The sequence below is a fragment of the Hoplias malabaricus genome, chromosome 1, assembly GCF_029633855.1.
Source record: "Hoplias malabaricus isolate fHopMal1 chromosome 1, fHopMal1.hap1, whole genome shotgun sequence".
Lineage (NCBI taxonomy): Eukaryota > Metazoa > Chordata > Actinopteri > Characiformes > Erythrinidae > Hoplias > Hoplias malabaricus.
Window position 1 is genome coordinate 90060046 of NC_089800.1, and position 18991 is coordinate 90079036.

General features: G+C 47.2%; 1 protein-coding gene across 1 annotated transcript in view; it reads left to right on the forward strand.

The window, feature by feature from the left end:
* The window catches only part of ahctf1 (AT hook containing transcription factor 1), a 33193-nt gene extending 14484 nt beyond the window's left edge, over positions 1–18709 (forward strand). Inside the window, exons 16-36 of the mRNA XM_066675985.1 lie at positions 191–295; positions 1005–1101; positions 1760–1883; positions 1962–2018; positions 3352–3498; positions 3839–4029; positions 4272–4416; positions 4747–4878; positions 5667–5814; positions 6524–6671; positions 7526–7633; positions 9423–9579; positions 9743–10000; positions 10620–11592; positions 13406–13502; positions 13600–13709; positions 13929–14173; positions 14512–16363; positions 16473–16582; positions 16725–16792; positions 17750–18709. Of these exons, the coding sequence (XP_066532082.1) occupies positions 191–295; positions 1005–1101; positions 1760–1883; positions 1962–2018; positions 3352–3498; positions 3839–4029; positions 4272–4416; positions 4747–4878; positions 5667–5814; positions 6524–6671; positions 7526–7633; positions 9423–9579; positions 9743–10000; positions 10620–11592; positions 13406–13502; positions 13600–13709; positions 13929–14173; positions 14512–16363; positions 16473–16582; positions 16725–16792; positions 17750–17939 (5462 nt within the window). The 3' untranslated portion in view covers positions 17940–18709. The remainder of the gene's footprint in view (positions 1–190; positions 296–1004; positions 1102–1759; positions 1884–1961; positions 2019–3351; positions 3499–3838; positions 4030–4271; positions 4417–4746; positions 4879–5666; positions 5815–6523; positions 6672–7525; positions 7634–9422; positions 9580–9742; positions 10001–10619; positions 11593–13405; positions 13503–13599; positions 13710–13928; positions 14174–14511; positions 16364–16472; positions 16583–16724; positions 16793–17749) is intronic.
* The last annotated feature ends 282 nt before the right edge of the window (positions 18710–18991 follow it).

Below are 18991 nucleotides of genomic sequence, written 5' to 3' on the forward strand. Positions count from 1 at the left end.
CAGACTCAGTAATTGGGAGGGTTTGTGGGGGTTATACCACTCTGGCCCAGGCCTGGCATTGAGCCATGTGCAGCAGCTCCAGAGTGTCCTGTTTTGTTTGATGTAATGCTGTAAATATAAATCCTGTCGTCCAGTGTTTTTCGGGTCAGTAGAGATGTGTTGGTTTAATACTGTGTGTCATTATCCTCAGGTTTGACTGGACTGATGAACAAGAGCATGGTGTCTAGCCTGATCTCGCAGTATTCCCAGGTGGTTCTGTGGTTCTGCCGCACTGGCCTCCTCCCAGAGACATCCGGTACCTGTTATAGTCCTCTCCTCCACTTTAACAAATGATGCCTGATTTCTTCAAATGTCTCCTGTAATTCACAGAGAAATGTATTTATTTGATAATTCACCTCCCCACGATACTCCACATTTTAACTACCGTCCTTGATTAATCCCAAGTGTGTGTGTATTATATTATAATACACACACTAGGGGTGTCAAAAAATGTTTCTATTACACCATACAGTGTAATACTGAGGCACACCAGCTACAGCTGTTTACTCCTACATACAGTTACACTACTCTCTAGAGCCTCTGGTCCTTGCGGCAGTGAGCTTGGTGCCGTGGGAATGGACCATTTAAATTTCCAAAGACAGTAATGCAATGAATTCAGGACAGAGTGCAGTTTGAATGCTGCTAGTTAGTTTAATTAACCAGTTCACTGAGACGGACCCCTGTGTGAGGATTTTCATTGGTTTTACGAGTTCACACAGTTGCACACTTTTACACAGTTACTGCTACTAACTGTGTTAACACGTGTGATGTACACTGACAGGTGGCAAAGAAACGTGAGGACATTTTTCTTTCCATTAATCAGTGTGGGGTTATCTTTAAAGCTTTGTTTAGTTTCTCCCAGGTACCATTTTATATGAGGATCTGAAACTACTCATCACTTTTCACAGAATGGCTCGTCTTTTGTCTTAATTCACTAATTAACTCACTGCTCTTCTCTTGAACAGATGACGATGTCCTGCAGATTTCACGGCCCTTTTATGGTTTCTCTCTCATTAAGAATTATTACACAGGACAAAGGGAGGAGCTGCAGAGACTGGTCAAGTAAGTCCATGGAGAATTAGGGGTTTTGCTCAGTTTACTTGTGTGTACTTGTAATAGTAATTTTGCAACACACATTGAATCAGCACTGGAGCTCTCCTTTTATCTCCAGGTTGAACTCACAGCATTTAAATTATATCTAGAAGCATTCATTACTGGTTCTTTAAACCACAAGAGTTTATCAGAGAATGTAAGATGACACCAGCAGTGACACTGGGGGGTTTAAAAACTCCAGCAGCACTGCTGTGTCTGATCCACTCTACACCAGCACAACACACACTAACACACCACCACCACGTCAGTGTCACTGCAGCGCTGAGAATGACCCACCACCACATCACACCTGCTCTGTGGGGGTCCTGAGCGCTGAGGAACAGGGCGAGAGGGGGGTAACAAATTAGGGATTTAACAAATGTTTCCTGGTTTTTGCCAGTTTTTAATGTTATGGTTGATCCACATAGAGTGTTGTGTTTAAAATTCTAAAGTCTCTGCACTTGACGTCGGAAGCGGAGCAGAATCAGAACGGCTCGTTTTTTCTCCCCGTGTTTTCTTACTCAAGCACACAAACTGACTGGGGTCTTGTTTCACAGTGTGTGGGTTGGTAGACTCCCAGCGTGAGCTCTGTTTCGGTTTGGCGTAATCCTCACTTCCTGTTTCTCAGGGAGAAGTGGAGTGCAGATTGTCTGATGATCGACGGGCTGGTGTCGCAGTGTGGGGAGCGTCTCTCCGAGCTGTGGAGACGAGACGAAGGAGGAACGGGGCAATATCCTCCTCCATCTCTCCACGTAAGAATTATAAAGTATTGAATGAAGCCGCTCTATGTGTAGAACTGTGTGACACTGTGCTTTGACTTGTTTCTGCAGGCTTTGCTGGACTTGTACCTCCTGGAAAACATCGAGGAACCTGTCAAACATGCCATCGTATCCTTTTAGACTTCGACAGAGAGACGGAGATGGTTTTCACAGTTGTCCTGAATCTTTGAGGTTCTGGGCTCATTTGGAAGCGAGTTTATTTTTCTCTGTTCTATACGTCACTGTTCTGTGTGTGGTTTTGCAAAACGATAGAAAGATTAACCTGTTTTCATTTTTTTCTGTGGATACAAATCCTGAAGTGGTGAGGAACAGTGTTTTTGATGGAGGGGGTTTCACCGCAGGAGTCACTCTTGTATGAGATGATTTTATGCAGCAGATCAGCTCGTATTTCTCTGTGTTCTGAGTAGACGTTCTCTCTCTCTCCACGAAGGTGGTTTTAATTAAGTTGCCATGCTCCAGTCGTATGAAAGTGTGGGAAAGGGATGTAACACAATGGGTCAGAGCAGTGGTGCTTTTCTACTGCTTGGGATTGGCTCTACTCGCTTTTAACTGGTCACTTTCCCACTCCCACAGTTCCCCTCTGTAATGTATCGGGTGTCATTTCTGACCAATCAGAGCCGTGCAGGGTTTACACCTCACTTTTAGTATCTACTCGCCTCGGGTGGAACCGTAACCAAGCAGCAACTAAAAAAACGGTTCCAGGACCAGATTCAGCCCGTGGAAAAGCAAAAGTGTTGAGCCGAGTCGTGTAGGTCCCAAAAAGCACTAATAGACAATGAACCAATCAAGCAACCTCACTGTTCCAGCCCCAAGTGCAAAGAGCTGCCGCAAATCACACCAGGGTCCACTAGAACCTAAATCCAGACCTTGGATTTTAGACCACAGATGAGTGGCAAAAACACTTAACCAAAGTACAGAAACTGAGTGGGACTACTATGTCACAGGTGAATAAAATCAAGCACAGAGCCCTTGTGAAAGAGTGGGTCATACTCATAAAGAGCTCACTGCTTTAGTAGGATTCCTCACTTGCAATAAATCAGTTCATGAAATTCCTTCACTCTGAGATACTCCACAATAAACTGAGAGTGATTATTGAAACGTGGAACCATGTAGGAACCACAGCCACTCGGCTACGAAGTGGCAGACCATGTAATGTTACAGAGTGGTGTCGCGGCGTGCTGAGGGGCACTGTGTAAAAGTCGAGAGCAAAGCTCTAAAGACAATATCTGCTCTTATAGCTGCAAAGTGGGAAGCAACCCCATAGTTATCCCTGTGGATTTTAAATGGCGTGTCATTAAGGCTATTGTAGGTGTATTGTGTACACGTCCCAATACTTTTGTCCATAGTGTAACCCACAGGATAAATGTAGGCAGAGTGCCGCTGTGATCTTTGTGTGAAATGCTCCTCTGAGAGGGTTCTGCTCCTTAACCCTGTTCTTCAGGTCATTTATCTGCTGCTGGACGTTATGTACTCTTTTCCCAATAAGAGCGACACATCTGTGGAGTCTTTCCCCACCGCCTTCGCCATTCCTATCGGCTTAGTGAAGCTCGTGCAGGGGCTGTGGCTGCTGGACCACCACGACCACGAGGTAAACCCTTCAGCTCACACTTCGTCCACACGGCCTCGTAGTCGCCGGGACAGGGTCCGCATACAGCAGCAGAGACTGAAGGGTTAATATGGCACCAGTTCTCTGAAGACTTTTATTATGAAAAACTGTGGCTTGATTAAGTGAAATATTATAAAGATTTTCAAAACATTTTTTTTAAGATTGACAATGATTTGGTTTACTTCAAAAACCACAAAGAAATAAGTCTCTCTCTCTCTCTCTCTCTCTCTCTCTCTCTCAACACTCTTCCAACTTTTAACACTTTCTCGTTCTTAACACTCAACACTCATCTCTCTTTCTCTCTCTCACTCTTCCCTGTCAGAACTCTCTGGAGCTCCTCCTCCACCCGTCCTGCTCAGGGTGTGTGTGGGAGTGGCAGCACGGCCGTGTTCTGCAGGCTCTGATGTGTCGGGGTAAACACAGCAGCGCTCTGAGGTACCTCCACGTGATGAAGCCCTCTCTCAGCTCCACCCCCCAGGCCAAGCTCTGCCTCTCCGTGCTGCTGCACAACAGGTACCTGCACACGCCGCCGCGGGGTCAGACCACCCCCTTCACACCGGAGTTCAGCTTTTATAATCTCTATAGAAAACAAACAGCAGCCAGAAATGTGGCACTGAAGCAGCTGCACAAGAGCCTCACACAGACTCACTGAAGCTGGGCTAGAGGGGGTACACCCCCAGCTGCAGCCACTTCACCCAAGGGAATTCATATCTCTCTGTCTCTCTCTCTCTCTCTCTCTCTCTCTCTCTCTGTAGGTGTATAGTGGAGGCCTGGGCGATGTTAAGGCAGCACGCTAATAAGCTGAACCTGGAAGAGCTGCTGAGGTTTCTGTATGAAACCTGTCAGGAGCTCAATCTGATGAAGGAACTACTCAAACTGCCTCTCGCTCCCTCAGAGCAGGTGTGTGTGTGTGTTGTGGGTGTTTTTATTGAGGTGCAGATGAGATTTAATCATTTACCAGTGGCCTGTCCTCTCCTCCTGTGTAACGTCACTAGATTTCCCCTCATTAATCCAGCATGCCTCACACAGCTGGGTCTGCCTCAGTCTCACACTGGGCCCCCACCCCCGGGCAAAACCACTTACTGAAACCTGACGAAAGAAAACCATTCTGTCTTCTGTGTTGATGGTGTACAGTTGAACATGCTCTGAATATATACACCGTTTTTAAGGTGCAGCTTCATCTCACTTTTGTGTGTGTGTGTGTGTGTGTGTGTGTGTGTGTGTGTGTAGGAGTGTTTGGAGCGCTTTCTGCAGAGTACAGGAGGATATCAGAACCGAGAGCTGCTGATGGTTCACTATCTCCAACAGTCCAACTACGTTCCTGCTCTTCAGATCAACCAAACCCTGAAGATGAACCTCGCTGTGAGTTCAGAACCTCGCTGCACTGCGTTTACATCACAGCAGCGTTCCTTTCCAGAGTTCTACGTACAAACCTTCTCACAGAACTGGGTTTTAATCTTGTCCTTGTTTGTTTTCCACACTGTGCTCCTCTGATATACAGTCATTTCTTGTACATAATGAAGGTTAAGGGAGCTTTATTTGAATTAGTTTTAACAAATGACTTAAACAGAGAGATAAATGATGAGTGAGGTGCCTTTAATTTACAAAACACCAGTTTTGAGATAAAGGGTGAATAATGATTCTCAGCCGTTGAAAGGCCTCACCGGACTTGTTCACAAGGTTTATACAAAGGCAAAAGCACCAAGAGGAGGCTGGACGCAACGCTCCTTGGATCGGTGGCCGACGAAAGAATCCAGCGAGAGCTGGACGCTGCAACAAGGAAGGAACAAACTCTACTGATCTGTCTGAACTGATGACGGAGCTGTGTTCAGTCCCAAACAACAACAACACGCCGATACACCATGAGTACACACCGCTTAACGTTACCGCCGCCGTTGTTGTGGTTTCCAAAGCCCACTGTTGCCCTTAGAGACGGGGTTAGAGACGACACCAGATACATTTCAGGGGGGAGCTGTGGGAAACCAACCAGGGACCAATCAGAGAGTAGAGTAAATATCATGCAGTGGAAAATCACCAGTGTTGAGGCATTCAGAGTTTGAATTGTGTTCTTGTGTCAAGTTGTGTTTTTCATGTTGTTTTTGTTGAATTTAATGAAAGTGTGTGTGTGTGTGTGTGTGTGTCTCTTTCAGGCGGACCGAGACCCTAAACTGAAGGAGAGATCGAACACGAGGAACTCTATTCTGAATCAGTACGGGAAGGTTCTGCCCCGAGCTCAGAGGAAACTCGCCATCGAGCGCTCGAAGCCGTACCAGCACCCGGCCACTGTCCTCCGAGAGGGTACACACACTGACCGAGCAGCACTGGGTCATCAAATAGAGACAGGAAACAGCCAATCAGAAGTCACAGTGACCTAAGATTAGTGTAGTTTTAGTTTAATGTTTTTCTATAAGAGGAAGGTTCTTTTTTCCAGAAGCGATTACATAACTGTTCTGCTGTAGTCTTGAGTTTAGTGTGTGTTCAGAATAAACCTTTGTTTTCGTCAGTGGGCCACAATGTACAGCACTGTGTACAGTCTATGATTATTGTTTAAAATCATTGATCTCCGTAAGTGGAGCTTGTAAACAGTTGTATATCATTAGAATAAACACGGAAAAACGGTAAAAGAATTAAGTTCTAAAAGTAGTCTGTGTCTCCAGACGTTTCTCCTGATCGTGTGGATTCATTAAATCTACAGCACACTTCATTTAACACAGTGGAGTCTTTATTAACCTCTGACACTAGGCACTGGACGATCAACACACACACACACACACACACACACACACACACACACTGGAATAATGCGGTTGGGTTTATTCTGATATCGGAGTTTGTTTGTTTGGTTTTTGTGAAAATAAAAACTTACTGCTCTCACAAACAGATTTTTACTTCCCCTTTTACACAGTGCTGTGTTCAAAGACCAGGACGGACAGGATGTTTTTCCACAGCGCTCTGTGTCTCAGTCATTTTTTAAATTTGTTTTGTCTTGTTTTTCCCTCTGTCCCAGTCTCGAGGCCTCAGCCGTTATCGACCGTGGCTAAGAGGTCCGCTGAAACCGTTCTGACCCGAGCAGCCTTCATCAAAAACGTCCTCACCAAGTTCGAGGAGGTGTGGGTCGGAAAAGACGCCACTCCACAGCCCTCTCCTCAGAAGAGGTGCGCTTCCGACTGTCTCTGACGCATCAGATGTTTGATTTGAGGCCTTTTCACACCGAGTCTGAAGCTGACGGACTGCGACGCTGCATCACACGCTGAATCAGAACCTCCTCGGTTTTCTGCGTTTGACGGATGCGTTAAAAATCACGCGACCAATCAGAGCGCCGTTGTCATGGTTACAGAGCAAACCATCAAGCAGTGTTCATTGTTCGTAGTGGAGCACAAAGCTCAGACATAACCAATGCACCGAGGACTAAACTGTAGCGGTTAAAGAAAATATAACCCTTTCACTGAGAGGAACAACACGCAGAAGCCAAGCCCCTCGCTCCCCCAGTGAGCCTCAGGGTCACCGCTGAACCCCCGCGTTGTTCTGGAGACTGGGGTGGGGTCAGTGTGGTGTTTAGCTGCTGTGTTTACAGTAAAATGACAAATTCATCATTGTTTCTACTCAATGAATATTTATTCTGCATCTCCCTGTGGTTTCAGAACTGAGACAGAAAACGCGCCGGACGCGGTGCAAAGGTTCCACTGCGTTAACAATCTTAACAATCGTATCCATTATTTACGTGTGAAAAAATCGTACTCGGTGTGAAAAGGCCTTTATTCTCACCATTTCAGGTGGACACAAAGTTACCCTCAGAATCCCCCGTGTCTAACAAACCACCTATAGGTGCCTAAAGGTAACAGCGCCATTATTTTAAGGTGGAGCTGAAAACGATCTGAAAGAGTCCCAGAAAGAATGTCTTTCATTTTGTTTGTTTATGTTCATCTGATTTTCCAACTGAATTATGTTCAAAATATTGGTTTTGTTTTGCCAAAATGTGGAATTAAAATATATATTTTTTATTTCTCAGCGCCAGAGAGCTGGAGGTGCCGGTCGCGAGTCCAAATCCTCCAACTTTACACGTCCCTGAGGCTTTTGTAGGAACTCCCATCAACATGTTAACCAAGAGGGTGTCCAGGTAAGTCTCCCTGCAGGATTTCTCACTCTGATTGGTTCACAGCTGCATTTATATTTTTCAAATTTTTAAATCCCTAGTTCAATCCTCAGTCACACAGCTCCAGGGTCCTGGAGGTTGTGGGTTCGAGTCCCGCTCCGGGTGACTGTCTGTGAGGAGTGTGGTGTGTTCTCCCTGTGTCTGCGTGGGTTTCCTCCGGGTGACTGTCTGTGAGGAGTGTGGTGTGTTCTCCCTGTGTCTGCGTGGGTTTCCTCCGGGTGATTGTCTGTGAGGAGCGTGGTGTGTTCTCTCTGTGTCTGCTTGGGTTTCCTCCGGGTGACTGTCTGTGAGGAGTGTGGCGTGTTCTCCCTGTGTCTGCGTGGGTTTCCTCCGGGTGATTGTCTGTGAGGAGCGTGGTGTGTTCTCTCTGTGTCTGCTTGGGTTTCCTCCGGGTGATTGTCTGTGAGGAGCGTGGTGTGTTCTCTCTGTGTCTGCTTGGGTTTCCTCCGGGTGACTGTCTGTGAGGAGTGTGGCGTGTTCTCCCTGTGTCTGCGTGGGTTTCCTCCGGGTGATTGTCTGTGAGGAGCGTGGTGTGTTCTCTCTGTGTCTGCGTGGGTTTCCTCCGGGTGACTGTCTGTGAGGAGTGTGGTGTGTTCTCCCTGTGTCTGCGTGGGTTTCCTCCGGGTGACTGTCTGTGAGGAGTGTGGTGTGTTCTCCCTGTATCTGCGTGAGTTTCCTCCGGGTGACTGTCTGTGAGGAGTGTGGTGTGTTCTCTCTGTGTCTGCGTGGGTTTCCTCCGGGTGACTGTCTGTGAGGAGTGTGGCGTGTTCTCCCTGTGTCTGCGTGGGTTTCCTCCGGGTGACTGTCTGTGAGGAGTGTGGTGTGTTCTCCCTGTGTCTGCGTGGGTTTCCTCCGGGTGATTGTCTGTGAGGAGCGTGGTGTGTTCTCTCTGTGTCTGCTTGGGTTTCCTCCGGGTGATTGTCTGTGAGGAGCGTGGTGTGTTCTCTCTGTGTCTGCTTGGGTTTCCTCCGGGTGACTGTCTGTGAGGAGTGTGGTGTGTTCTCCCTGTGTCTGCGTGGGTTTCCTCCGGGTGACTGTCTGTGAGGAGTGTGGTGTGTTCTCCCTGTGTCTGCGTGGGTTTCCTCCGGGTGACTGTCTGTGAGGAGTGTGGTGACAGACAATGCCCCCCACCCCCCAGTGGGAAAGTTTGAATACCTCTGTATTAGGTTACCAGCACATGTCCTCTTGTACATATTCCTGTTGTATTCCTCTGCTTGCCCTGTGAGTGTACATAGTGAACATAGTAGGCCACTGGTTTCACACGAACCAGAGCAGGTTAAATTCAACACACCACACCATATTTGTGAATTGTTGTACAGGGGGAGGGGCCTATCTTTTAGGCTGTGTCCAGAACATGGCCGCCATCTTGAAAGCCACCGTATTGGATCAAGGGTGCGTTTTTCCATTGGAAAGGTGGTGATGGAACAGATCAGAGAAGATCAGGATTGTCTCCTCATTACAGACTCGACCAGACCCTAAATGCTCAGTGCCATCGTCAGGTCGAGTCTGTAATGAGATAATCCTGATCTTCTCTGATCTGTTCCATCACCAGCTTTCCATTGGAAAAACTCGCCCTTGATCCAGCACGGCGGGTTTCAAAATGGCAGCCGTGTTCTGGCCACAGCCTAAAAGACCGGACGCAGTGTACCCCACCGTTACTCGCTGGCTTTTCTTTCTGAAATAAAAGGGTGTTGTGCCACTTTTGACTCACTCTGTATTTATATGAATTTATCCTATTTTACCGCATGTGTAGGCTCTTTGATCTGGTGGTGCAGCCTTCTCCCAAGACCTCTACAGAGGTTCCTCGAACACAGGGCACTCCGCCCAGATCCATCACATCATGGGCTCCTCCCAAGAGCATCACCAAGGCTCCTGAGCTCAGTCTGCTGCAGACGCCACAGGTCGTCAGGGTACGATACACGACACTTTTACACGTTTGCGATGACCGAATCTTCATCACAAAGGGTTACCAATAGTAACCACCCTGTAACACTTTAGCCACCACCAGCAGCCCCCCGTTAACTGTTTAAACTGCTCTTGTATTTGACGCCTCTCCCGTTTCTCTTCCTGCAGAGAGCTCGAGCCTTGGCCGCTTCAGCGCCGGTGTTCTCCTCCTTCACCCCACAGTCCATCCTCAGGAGTAGTCTCCGCCCCACGCCAGTGGGAACCCCCTCGGCGTCTCCGGGAAGATCTGTTACCCCTCCGTTACGCCTCAAAGAGAGCAGGAACACCATCACCCCTCCCTTACGCCCCAGAGAGAGCCGGATCACCTTCCTGGAGGGGGCGAATTCTCCGGATCTGCCCGGGAGCTCTGTCCGCTGGAGCAATGGGGTAAAGTTACACTGCACACACAGGGTTAACCACCCTCCTCAGATGGGTCTGTTTTATCTAATTTAGTAATATTTTCATAAATGTTTCTGAGAGAGAACAGGTTTCAGCGCCTGCTGCTGGAGGAACAGAGAAGTTGTAAATAAGTGAATTAAGACGGTTCTGCTCTGTTTAGAAGCACAGCTGGCGCTAACACACACTTGTGGTTTAACACACACCACAGCAGACGATTCTCCAGTGAAACTGAGGCTCAAATCACACACATTTAGAGATAAAGCCTCACAGCTGTGAGCACAGAGTCGAGTGAAGGCTCTTCTGAGTGTTTTGTCTTCATTCCTCTCTCTGGGCCTGTGTTTTGTCTCCCACCTGTTTTCAGTGTGTGACATCAGCAGTCAGTGAACTCCCACAGCGCCCCCTCCCAATATCATCAACGTTTTTAAATGCTGTTGTACCGCCCACTCCACTTCAGAGCTCCATCAGCACCTCACAGAGAGACACAGCACAGCAGTGTGGGAGAGACCTGAGTGGACAGGGTCTTTTTAAATTGTTTTCCAGCTTAAAACCCACCGAATGTACGAGAATGAATGAAGACCCAGCTAATTTTCATTTTGTTATTTTGCAGTCTGCTGAGAGACAGCTCAAGAAACCCACTCTACCACCAGAGGGAGGTGTTGAGACATGGAGCGAACAATCTGGAGAGGAGGAAGACTATGATGAGAAACGGATTTCTTCAGAAACGAAAGGAAAAGCAGAGCAGAAGGTGGAGTCTGAGAGTGGATCCCCGATCAAAGAGCTTCAGAAACTTGGTTCCAGTCAGATCTTACCCACACTTTCACGTAGAGCCAGTCTGGGCCACGAGACGAGCGAGATCTCCATCCAGTCAGATACGACTGCGGAGTTCCGCGATGCTCTTTCTCCCGGAGATCTCGAGAGACAGAGAGTGTGGATGGAGACCAGTGTGGATGAGGAGGTGGTCGTTAGGGTTCCAGGACCTACAAAGTTGTTCACACCTTCACCTGATGGTGGCGCTACTGAGGAAGCCCCTGCTGAGAAACATGAGGCAAATGCAGATCAAGAAGAAAAGTCTCCAGATCCTGCAGAAGCTCACACACAGTTGGATTCAAATGAGATTAATGAGGGACCGATCTCTGGAACCCCAGTGGACGAGGAGGACCATCATCATCATCATCCTGAAAATGTCGAAGAACCAAATGAGCACCGAGAAGAACCAGAGTTGACCAAAGAAGCAGAGCTAGAACCTCAGAAACCAGTCAGTCAAGTCACTTTTGTTGTCGAGGAAACAATCGAAGAACCTTTAGAGATGGCAACAACCAAGGGCTTGGAACCTGTCACTGAAGGTTCCTCGATAGATACAGAACCGATCAGATCCTTGGAAACTCCTGAGGTGATGACAACCAATGACTCCAAGACTGGAACACAAGAACCAATCACTGAAGACTCCAATGTGGATAACGAAGCAATCAGCCGAACCGCACTTGAGCCTGAAGAGTGTGTTAATCATGAAGGTGGAGAAGGAGCTCTTCAGGGAGAAGCTGTAGAAGTGCAGAATAAAGCAGAGGCCTTGGAAATATCAGGTGAGGATCCGGGTGGAGTTGGTACCGTCCTGATTTACGGCTGGACGATAGGGTCGATATTTATCACGATATATTTCTTAATTCTGATCTCGATATGAACAACATAAAAGGCCCCAGAAAAACTGCAGAGAACAAAGAAGAAACATGACATCACCAACAAACACACACCTCTTGGCTTTGTCAATATTAATATATTAAACTCAATTTAAATTAATCGTCAACAGCCCCCTTTAATGATATCAGTCAGTGACAGATGCTGTGAATAATGAATGTTGAAATATTGAAAATGAGTTTAAAATTCACATCATTAATATTGACTTTTTGTCCAGTTCTAGTGCTAATATACAAAAAAATATACAGACACACACACACACACACACAGTGGAACCTCTACTAACGAACGCCTATATTAACGAACTTTCTAAGATACGAACCAGCTGGAAATGTCCACTGACCCCAATCGGCGAGTCTCCCAGCGCCCCCAGACTTGAGTGAGCTTTTAAGATTAGCACATTGTAGCTTTAGCAATTTAGCATTAGTGTAAATGGCAGACATCGAAATTCGTGCTAAGTTAAGCCGTATCTACGCTTCGTCTCCCCACATTCACCACCTACTCTCCGTTATTCCACCCCCCCACCTCCCGTCATACAGCCAGTGCCTGTGTTACTCCTCCAGCCAGTCGTCACGTCTTCAAGGTAGCGATGTGTAACCACTTACAACTTTATTATTTCTTTTTATTATTACTGTTTCCACTGTATTTCTCTTTTATTTTTAGTAACGCTACATGTATTTTTTTACTAATTTGAGAGAGTTGTAAACATAGATCAGTGCAAAAAGGGTGACTTTCGGGGTGGGGGCTGGAACGCATTAATCACGTTTCCATTATTTTAAATTAGGAAAATTGACTCGAGAAGGAACTTTTCCACTTACGAACCGGTTCACGGAACGGATCAAGTTCATAGGTAGAGGTTCCACTGTGTATATATTTAATGTTGCACATTATTTTAGACATTTGGCACTTTACTCTGCACTTTTCTCTTAGTTATATTCCACTATTGTCTCTGTTTGTCATACGTTTGTGGTTAAATGAAGAATGCATCTTTATATAATTTTAATCTCTCAATCATAGACTTATTCTTTACATGAACATGAGCAATCATCAGAGTGTCACTGCTAGTCGTACTGCGTAAAACTGTGAGACAAACTTAGGACCTTTGGGGGCAGGAAATGAACTGGAGTGTGTAGTTAAGTTTCAGATTCTGAAAATGCAGCGGTAAAACCGAGCCCCACACCGCTGTGAGGGTTTATTCTTCTGCACTGGTGTCGCTCTGCAGTTACACCTCCACACCACTAGGGGCTGAATCTGTTCCTCTGCACCAAGCAGTACACCGTGCAGTGGTGCAGTCGAGTTCATTTTATAAATCTTTAAAGTGCTCTCTGCAGGGAGGAGGGTGCTGTTTGGGACGGAGCAGAGTTTAAATGAGGAAAAGTGACCGAGTAAAAAGTCGTGTCGAGCCGAGGCGCTCTATGGCAGAATACTGTTGCCCTGTACTAGTCGTGGTCAATGCAGATGTGTTTTATTTCTGTGAACATCTACCCAGCAGTAGGTCGAGTCACTTTCAGAAGTGTTCAGAGTGAATTTGTAAACAGCTGAAGCTCAAGTAAACAAACATGACTCACCTTTACCCCCTGAAGTCAAACACCCCTCACCACGGCCCTGTGAAGGGGTCCCTGCTCCGGGGGGAGGAGGTGTTTGTTAGATACAGTGTTGGTCATTGTTATTATAATTATTATTGTTGTTATTCACGTTCAGATCTCGATGAGTACGTGGAGCGTCATTTATTCGGAGACGATCTGTCACCATCACAGACCTTTAAAGTCTCTTCACAGACCTGGATGTCCTCTGACGGGTAAAAGACACCACCCCTGTGTCTGATTGGTTTTATTGATCTATTATTTCCCTGTGGTTCTGGAGCAGATCTGCATTCACTCTGTGTGTTTACTCAGGGATGTAAATGAGGAGGCGGAGTCTGAGGCTGTGGATGCTGTAGAAACTCCAGCTGCTGAAACTCAGAAATCTGTCACTTCTTCTGAAGCTGCGACATCCGAGTCTCACTGTGAGTAGTTCTTTATCTCCGGCCCTGGTTCAGCCGCGGGGAGCTCTTCCACAAACAGGGACGCTCGGTTAACCCGAGAACCCCAGGCCAGAGTTGAGGACCGACCAATAGGAGTGTCCCAGCTCTCTTCTTTGTTGGACTGGCTTGACTTTAGACTGACTTTAGGGTTTTCTGGCTTCCCTCAGTCGTGTTCAGTGAGTGTGTTTCTGTTCCTCGTAGCCGTGGTGAGTCTGAACGACAGCGATGAAGCCTCCAGCGCCGAGTCGGAGGAGGAGTCTGGAGCTGAGGAACATGAGGAAGACTCTGGAAGTGAGGTGGAAATTATTGAGGAGGTTAAAGGCAATGGGAGACTTCTCCCGCCGCCTCCTGACCTTTACTTGGAGGAGCTTCCTCCTCACGATCCGTTTCTCCAGGAGCAGGACGCCGCCGTGCTGTCGCTGGTCAGTCCTGACTCGCAGCTGAAGGTCAGTTCACTTTTCATAGACTCAATACTGAAGATTTAGAATCAGATCACTGCACGGAACCGGCAAATTTAGGCACGGCTTCACAAGGGGGAGCTGTTCAGTTCTTCAAATAAGACACTGTCCTGGTTTAGTTTCTAAAACCCTGGCCTTTTTTGAAGCGTAGTTCTTTTGTAGTTTTATTCCAGTTAATTTCACAAAACTGTGAGAGTCTTATACACAGGGTTTTTGATTAAAGTCGTCAACTACGCCATTAAATAAAGGAGATTAAGAGTTTTTGTTAGTGCATTGTCCTAGATTTTGACATTTACTCTCGTCTCTTGTCCCTATTTCCCGGTCAGGTGATGGACGGCGTGATGGAGGAGGACGTTGGAAAGAGCCAGATGGTGATGGTTGGTTTGGAAGCCGCTGACGGACCTGTGTCTTTCACGGAATTAAAACCTTCCACCACTTTAATCATTCCTCTGGAGCTCGCCACGGAGCCTCAGGATCTTCTGGATGGTGAGGAACCCCAGGAACCTCATCCTGTGGATTCTTGTACTTTCTCTCTGGTGCTGGAGGCTGGAGAAGAGGAAGGGCTGATAGCTTCAGAAGTGGACACGAACAGCCACTCAGTTCCTCAGGACATTGAGCCTATAGAAGATGTTGAGAACCAGCCGCTTCTAGAGCCTGATAATTCTGAAAGCGTCTGTTTTGATTATGCTGAAGCGGAGGAGGTGGAAGGTCTCCCGACAAAGGTGATGGGGAGCATCTTGGATACACCCTTACACCCTTCAAAGTTGTCCTGGGCAAACGTTGAATCTGAAAATGCAGAGGTTGAGCCAGAATTGATCCAAGAGCCAGAACCTGTTTACACTGAAGAAAAGCCAGCTCTCAAAGCACAGGAAAATGGAGATTTTGAAGATCTTGCCTCAGCCGAGGTGGAAATCAACGAACCTGCTCTTGAACAAGAAGAAAGTGCTCCGGAAAGTTCTGTGCCTCATAAAAAACTAGTGGTAGAAGTTAATAAACTCTCCACAGCAAATCTGGAGCTCATTTCTGTGGCTGTGCCTGACACTGACAAACTCAGTTATAGTCTTGAAACTTCCAAATCCACGGAGGAGCATCATCTTCATCCTGAGCTTCCTTCGAAGCATGAGGAAGCAAATGACAAACCAAATGAAGAAGAGACTGTTAAAAGAGAGCAGAGAAGCCCAGCCAGAAGCTCTAGGAAAACGGTAACTTTTCCCATTACAGACACTGAGAAGGATTTATCAGAGGAGACACAAGAACCCAAGGTTCCTTCAACACCCAGACGAGTCACGAGGAGCGGAAAGCAGGTTTCAGATGTGGAGGTTCCTCTGACGCCCAGGAGAAGCGCGAGGAAAACAGAATTCAAGCTGAATGAGTCGACTCCTTCTACGAAAACGGCCAGGCCTGCAACTCCCAAGAGAGGAACCCGGAGAACCAGGAACACCAACGTGGGCAGTGACGAAGAAGCCCAACCCTTGGAGGAGTCTGTTTTAACAGTAGGACAGAGTGCGAGAAAAAGTCGGAAGACCTCCGTAGATGTTCCAGAGGTTCCAGAAGTTCCTGAGGTTCTGGAAGAAAAAGAGCAGTTTAAATCGTCGGCCAGTCCCAGCCGAGTGACCCGCAAATCAAGCCGAGGCTTATCCCTGGCTTTGGAGAGTTTCCAGAACAGTTCTGCACAAGATACAGAAGCTCAGAGTCAGTCTGCACTCACTCCGCCACGGAGCAGGAGAAAGACCAGAGCTGGAACGGCGGAGAAGGTCAGTAACTCCACTTTTGAAGTGGACGAGGCTCAGCTCCAGAACGTTTCCAGACGTCTGACACGGAGCCAGCTCTGGATCCACGAGGAGGAGCCGGAGAAAGAAAAGCATCTGGTTTTGGACGCTCCTCTGGACGTGGACTCTGCCAAACCTCTGGCGACCGCTTTGATGGAGAGACTCGCGGACGAGGGAACCAAGGGAGACGCTGGAGGTGCTGTGGTAACAGAAGTAATACGAGCCAAGAGGAGGACCGCCAGGTCTGTGCAGCCCCCTGCAGCGGAGGGTTCTTCTGAGGCCGTTTCTGCCGAAGCTGAGGAACCGGTGATGAAAACGAGCGCGAGTGTCAGAAGAACCAGGGCCAGCAAAGCTCCTGAACCTGATCCTTTACCTGTGAACGACACATCCACCTTACAGAGGACAAGAGGTGAGGGCCTTGTTTTTTCTGTAGCTGCGTGCAGCTGTAAAGACGAGGGGGAAGGTGTTGGGACATGAACGCTGATGTTTCTGATCATCGTTATTGATTGGTCTCACAGGAAAGAAGAAAGACTCTGCACCGATGGACTTGAACGTCTCTGAAATGACGTTGTCTCCTCCTGTGACTCGAACGAGACGAGCAGCTTCTGCGGCTGTGGAGCGTCCGGAGGTGAGGAGGTGTAAACGGATTCGATTGAGGCACAGTCGGGGTTAATAATCGCGGCTGATTATGATTATGATTTAAATCTTAGTCTTTTGACTGAAATTAATATAAATATTAATAATGGTTCTTTAATGTGTTTGTAATAAAGGAGATTCCTTCCAACGACGTCCAGGAGCCAGCGCAGGAGGCCAAACCCCGACCGAAGAGAACAGCCAGGTAAAGCAGTCGAGCCTTAGACACTGAACCGGGGAAGACTAACCACGGGGGGTGGGGCTTAGTGTTGGAGCCACTGCTGTCAATAGATTTAAACATTTAAAGTCTTAATCACAACAACGTGCTGTGATTAATCGTGATTAATAGCAAGTTCATTTATTTATTCTTTTAATATTTCCTTGTTTTGTTGGAAGTTAAATAAAGGTGTAGAGTGATCTATGACAAACTGGTTCAAGAAAACAGTTCTTTTTACTTAATAACGTTCCAGAGTACTGTTTATGAAACCTCAATTTTCTGAGCAAACGTTTGAGGGAGAGAGTCAACATCAGACACAAGCTTTAATCGAGAAAACTGCAGCGTGCAGCTCACAGGTCAAACACTAACACACCACACTCAGCTCCTACAGCTTTAGAAAAGAGACAGAGAGAGAGAGAGACACACAGAGAGAGAGAGAGACACACAGAGAGAGAGAGACACACACAGAGAGAGAGAGAGACACACAGAGAGAGAGAGAGACACACAGAGAGAGAGAGAGACACACAGAGAGAGAGAGAGACACACAGAGAGAGAGAGAGACACACAGAGAGAGAGAGAGAGAGACACAGAGAGAGAGAGAGACACAGAGAGAGAGAGAGACACAGAGAGAGAGAGAGACACACAGACAGAGAGAGACACACAGACAGAGAGAGAGAGAGAGAGACACAGAGAGAGAGAGAGAGAGACACAGACAGACGGAGTGTGTAAGTGTGAGAGTTGGGAGATTTATTTTGTTTCATCAAAAAATGTAATCTACCTTCTGAACTCTGACGCTGTGTTTACATCTCGTCACAAAATACGATGTTCTGGTCAAATTTGGTAAAACCACGGTAACGCAGACAGCAGTTAGAACCTGAAGCTTCTTCATTTTCCAGTTGTGTCAGAGTCCTGGTGTAGACCGTTTTCTCTGTTTCTCTGAGTCAGGTCTAAAGCGGCTCCAGTGGCTCCTGTGGAGGTGGACTTCATTTCTCCGCCGGCGAGTCCCGAGTCCTCCGCACGAACCCAGACCCGCAGCCAGGAGGAACACCCGACGCTTCCTAAAATGAACCTCAGACGCAAGCGGGTGATGGAGGCCATCTTCCCCAAACCTGTCACTCGCAGGAAGAAGCTCTGACCTCGTCGCCGTCGCCGACACCCTGCCCTTCACAGCTTCCGTATCTTCCTCCTTTAGGCTCCACTTACTCCTCCTCCTCCTCCTTCTCCCTCCCTCTCCCAGGACTCTTCCGCCTCAGAGTGGAGGAAAGGGGTTTCCAGGAGTGTGTGAATGAATGGAAGTCATTTTATGTAAATTATTGCGCTGTTTACAGAACGGAGCTGAAGGACTTCGACACCAAAAAGAGAGAAAGATGTTTTAGTTTTAAAAAGTGCATTTCTACAGAAGCTGAGGCCAATGTAAATAGACTTTTAGGACGATGTTATAAATAAAATTTGATATTTGTGAATACTTTTCTAACTCCTGATTGTTTTATATATTTTTGTAACGTGGCTCTGAGCGAGGGACGGATCTCGAACTTCAGGGAGGTGGCTGTAGTTTCACGTGGTTGTTGTTCACCTGTGGAAAGGTGGGTTTTGTTGATGGGAGCGTGGTGAGGTCATAACATGGGCTAGCACTTCTTCTTCTTTTCTTTTGTGTTTGTTTTGATGATGATGATGTGAATTTTGTTTGTTCTGTCGCCCCTGGTGTGGCCTCACTGAACCCCTCTGATGATCATGTCTCTGCCTCCTCTTCATGTTTGGATTGATTTCCTGTTAATAAACGTGGCCGTGCAGGGTGTGGTGAAGACGCCTGATTATTATTCGGCAGAATCCTGAATCCTTCTGATACTTTTTATAACGTGAGAAATGTCAAACTTTTAAACTTTTATTACGTCAGTCTGCGATAACAATGAAATAAAATCACATCCATTATTTATCCCCCCTCTCAGCGCTGCAGTGACACTGACGTGGTGGTGGTGTGTTAGTGTGTGTTGTGCTGGTGTAGAGTGGATCAGACACAGCAGTGCTGCTGGAGTTTTTAAACCCTGTGTCCACTCTCTGTCCACTCTGTGAGACACTCCTCCCTCGTTGCTCCACCTTGTAGATGTAAAGTCAGAGACAGTAGCTCATCTGTCGCTCGTCCTCTAGTCCTTCATCAGTGACACAGGACGCTGTCGGCTGGATGTTTTG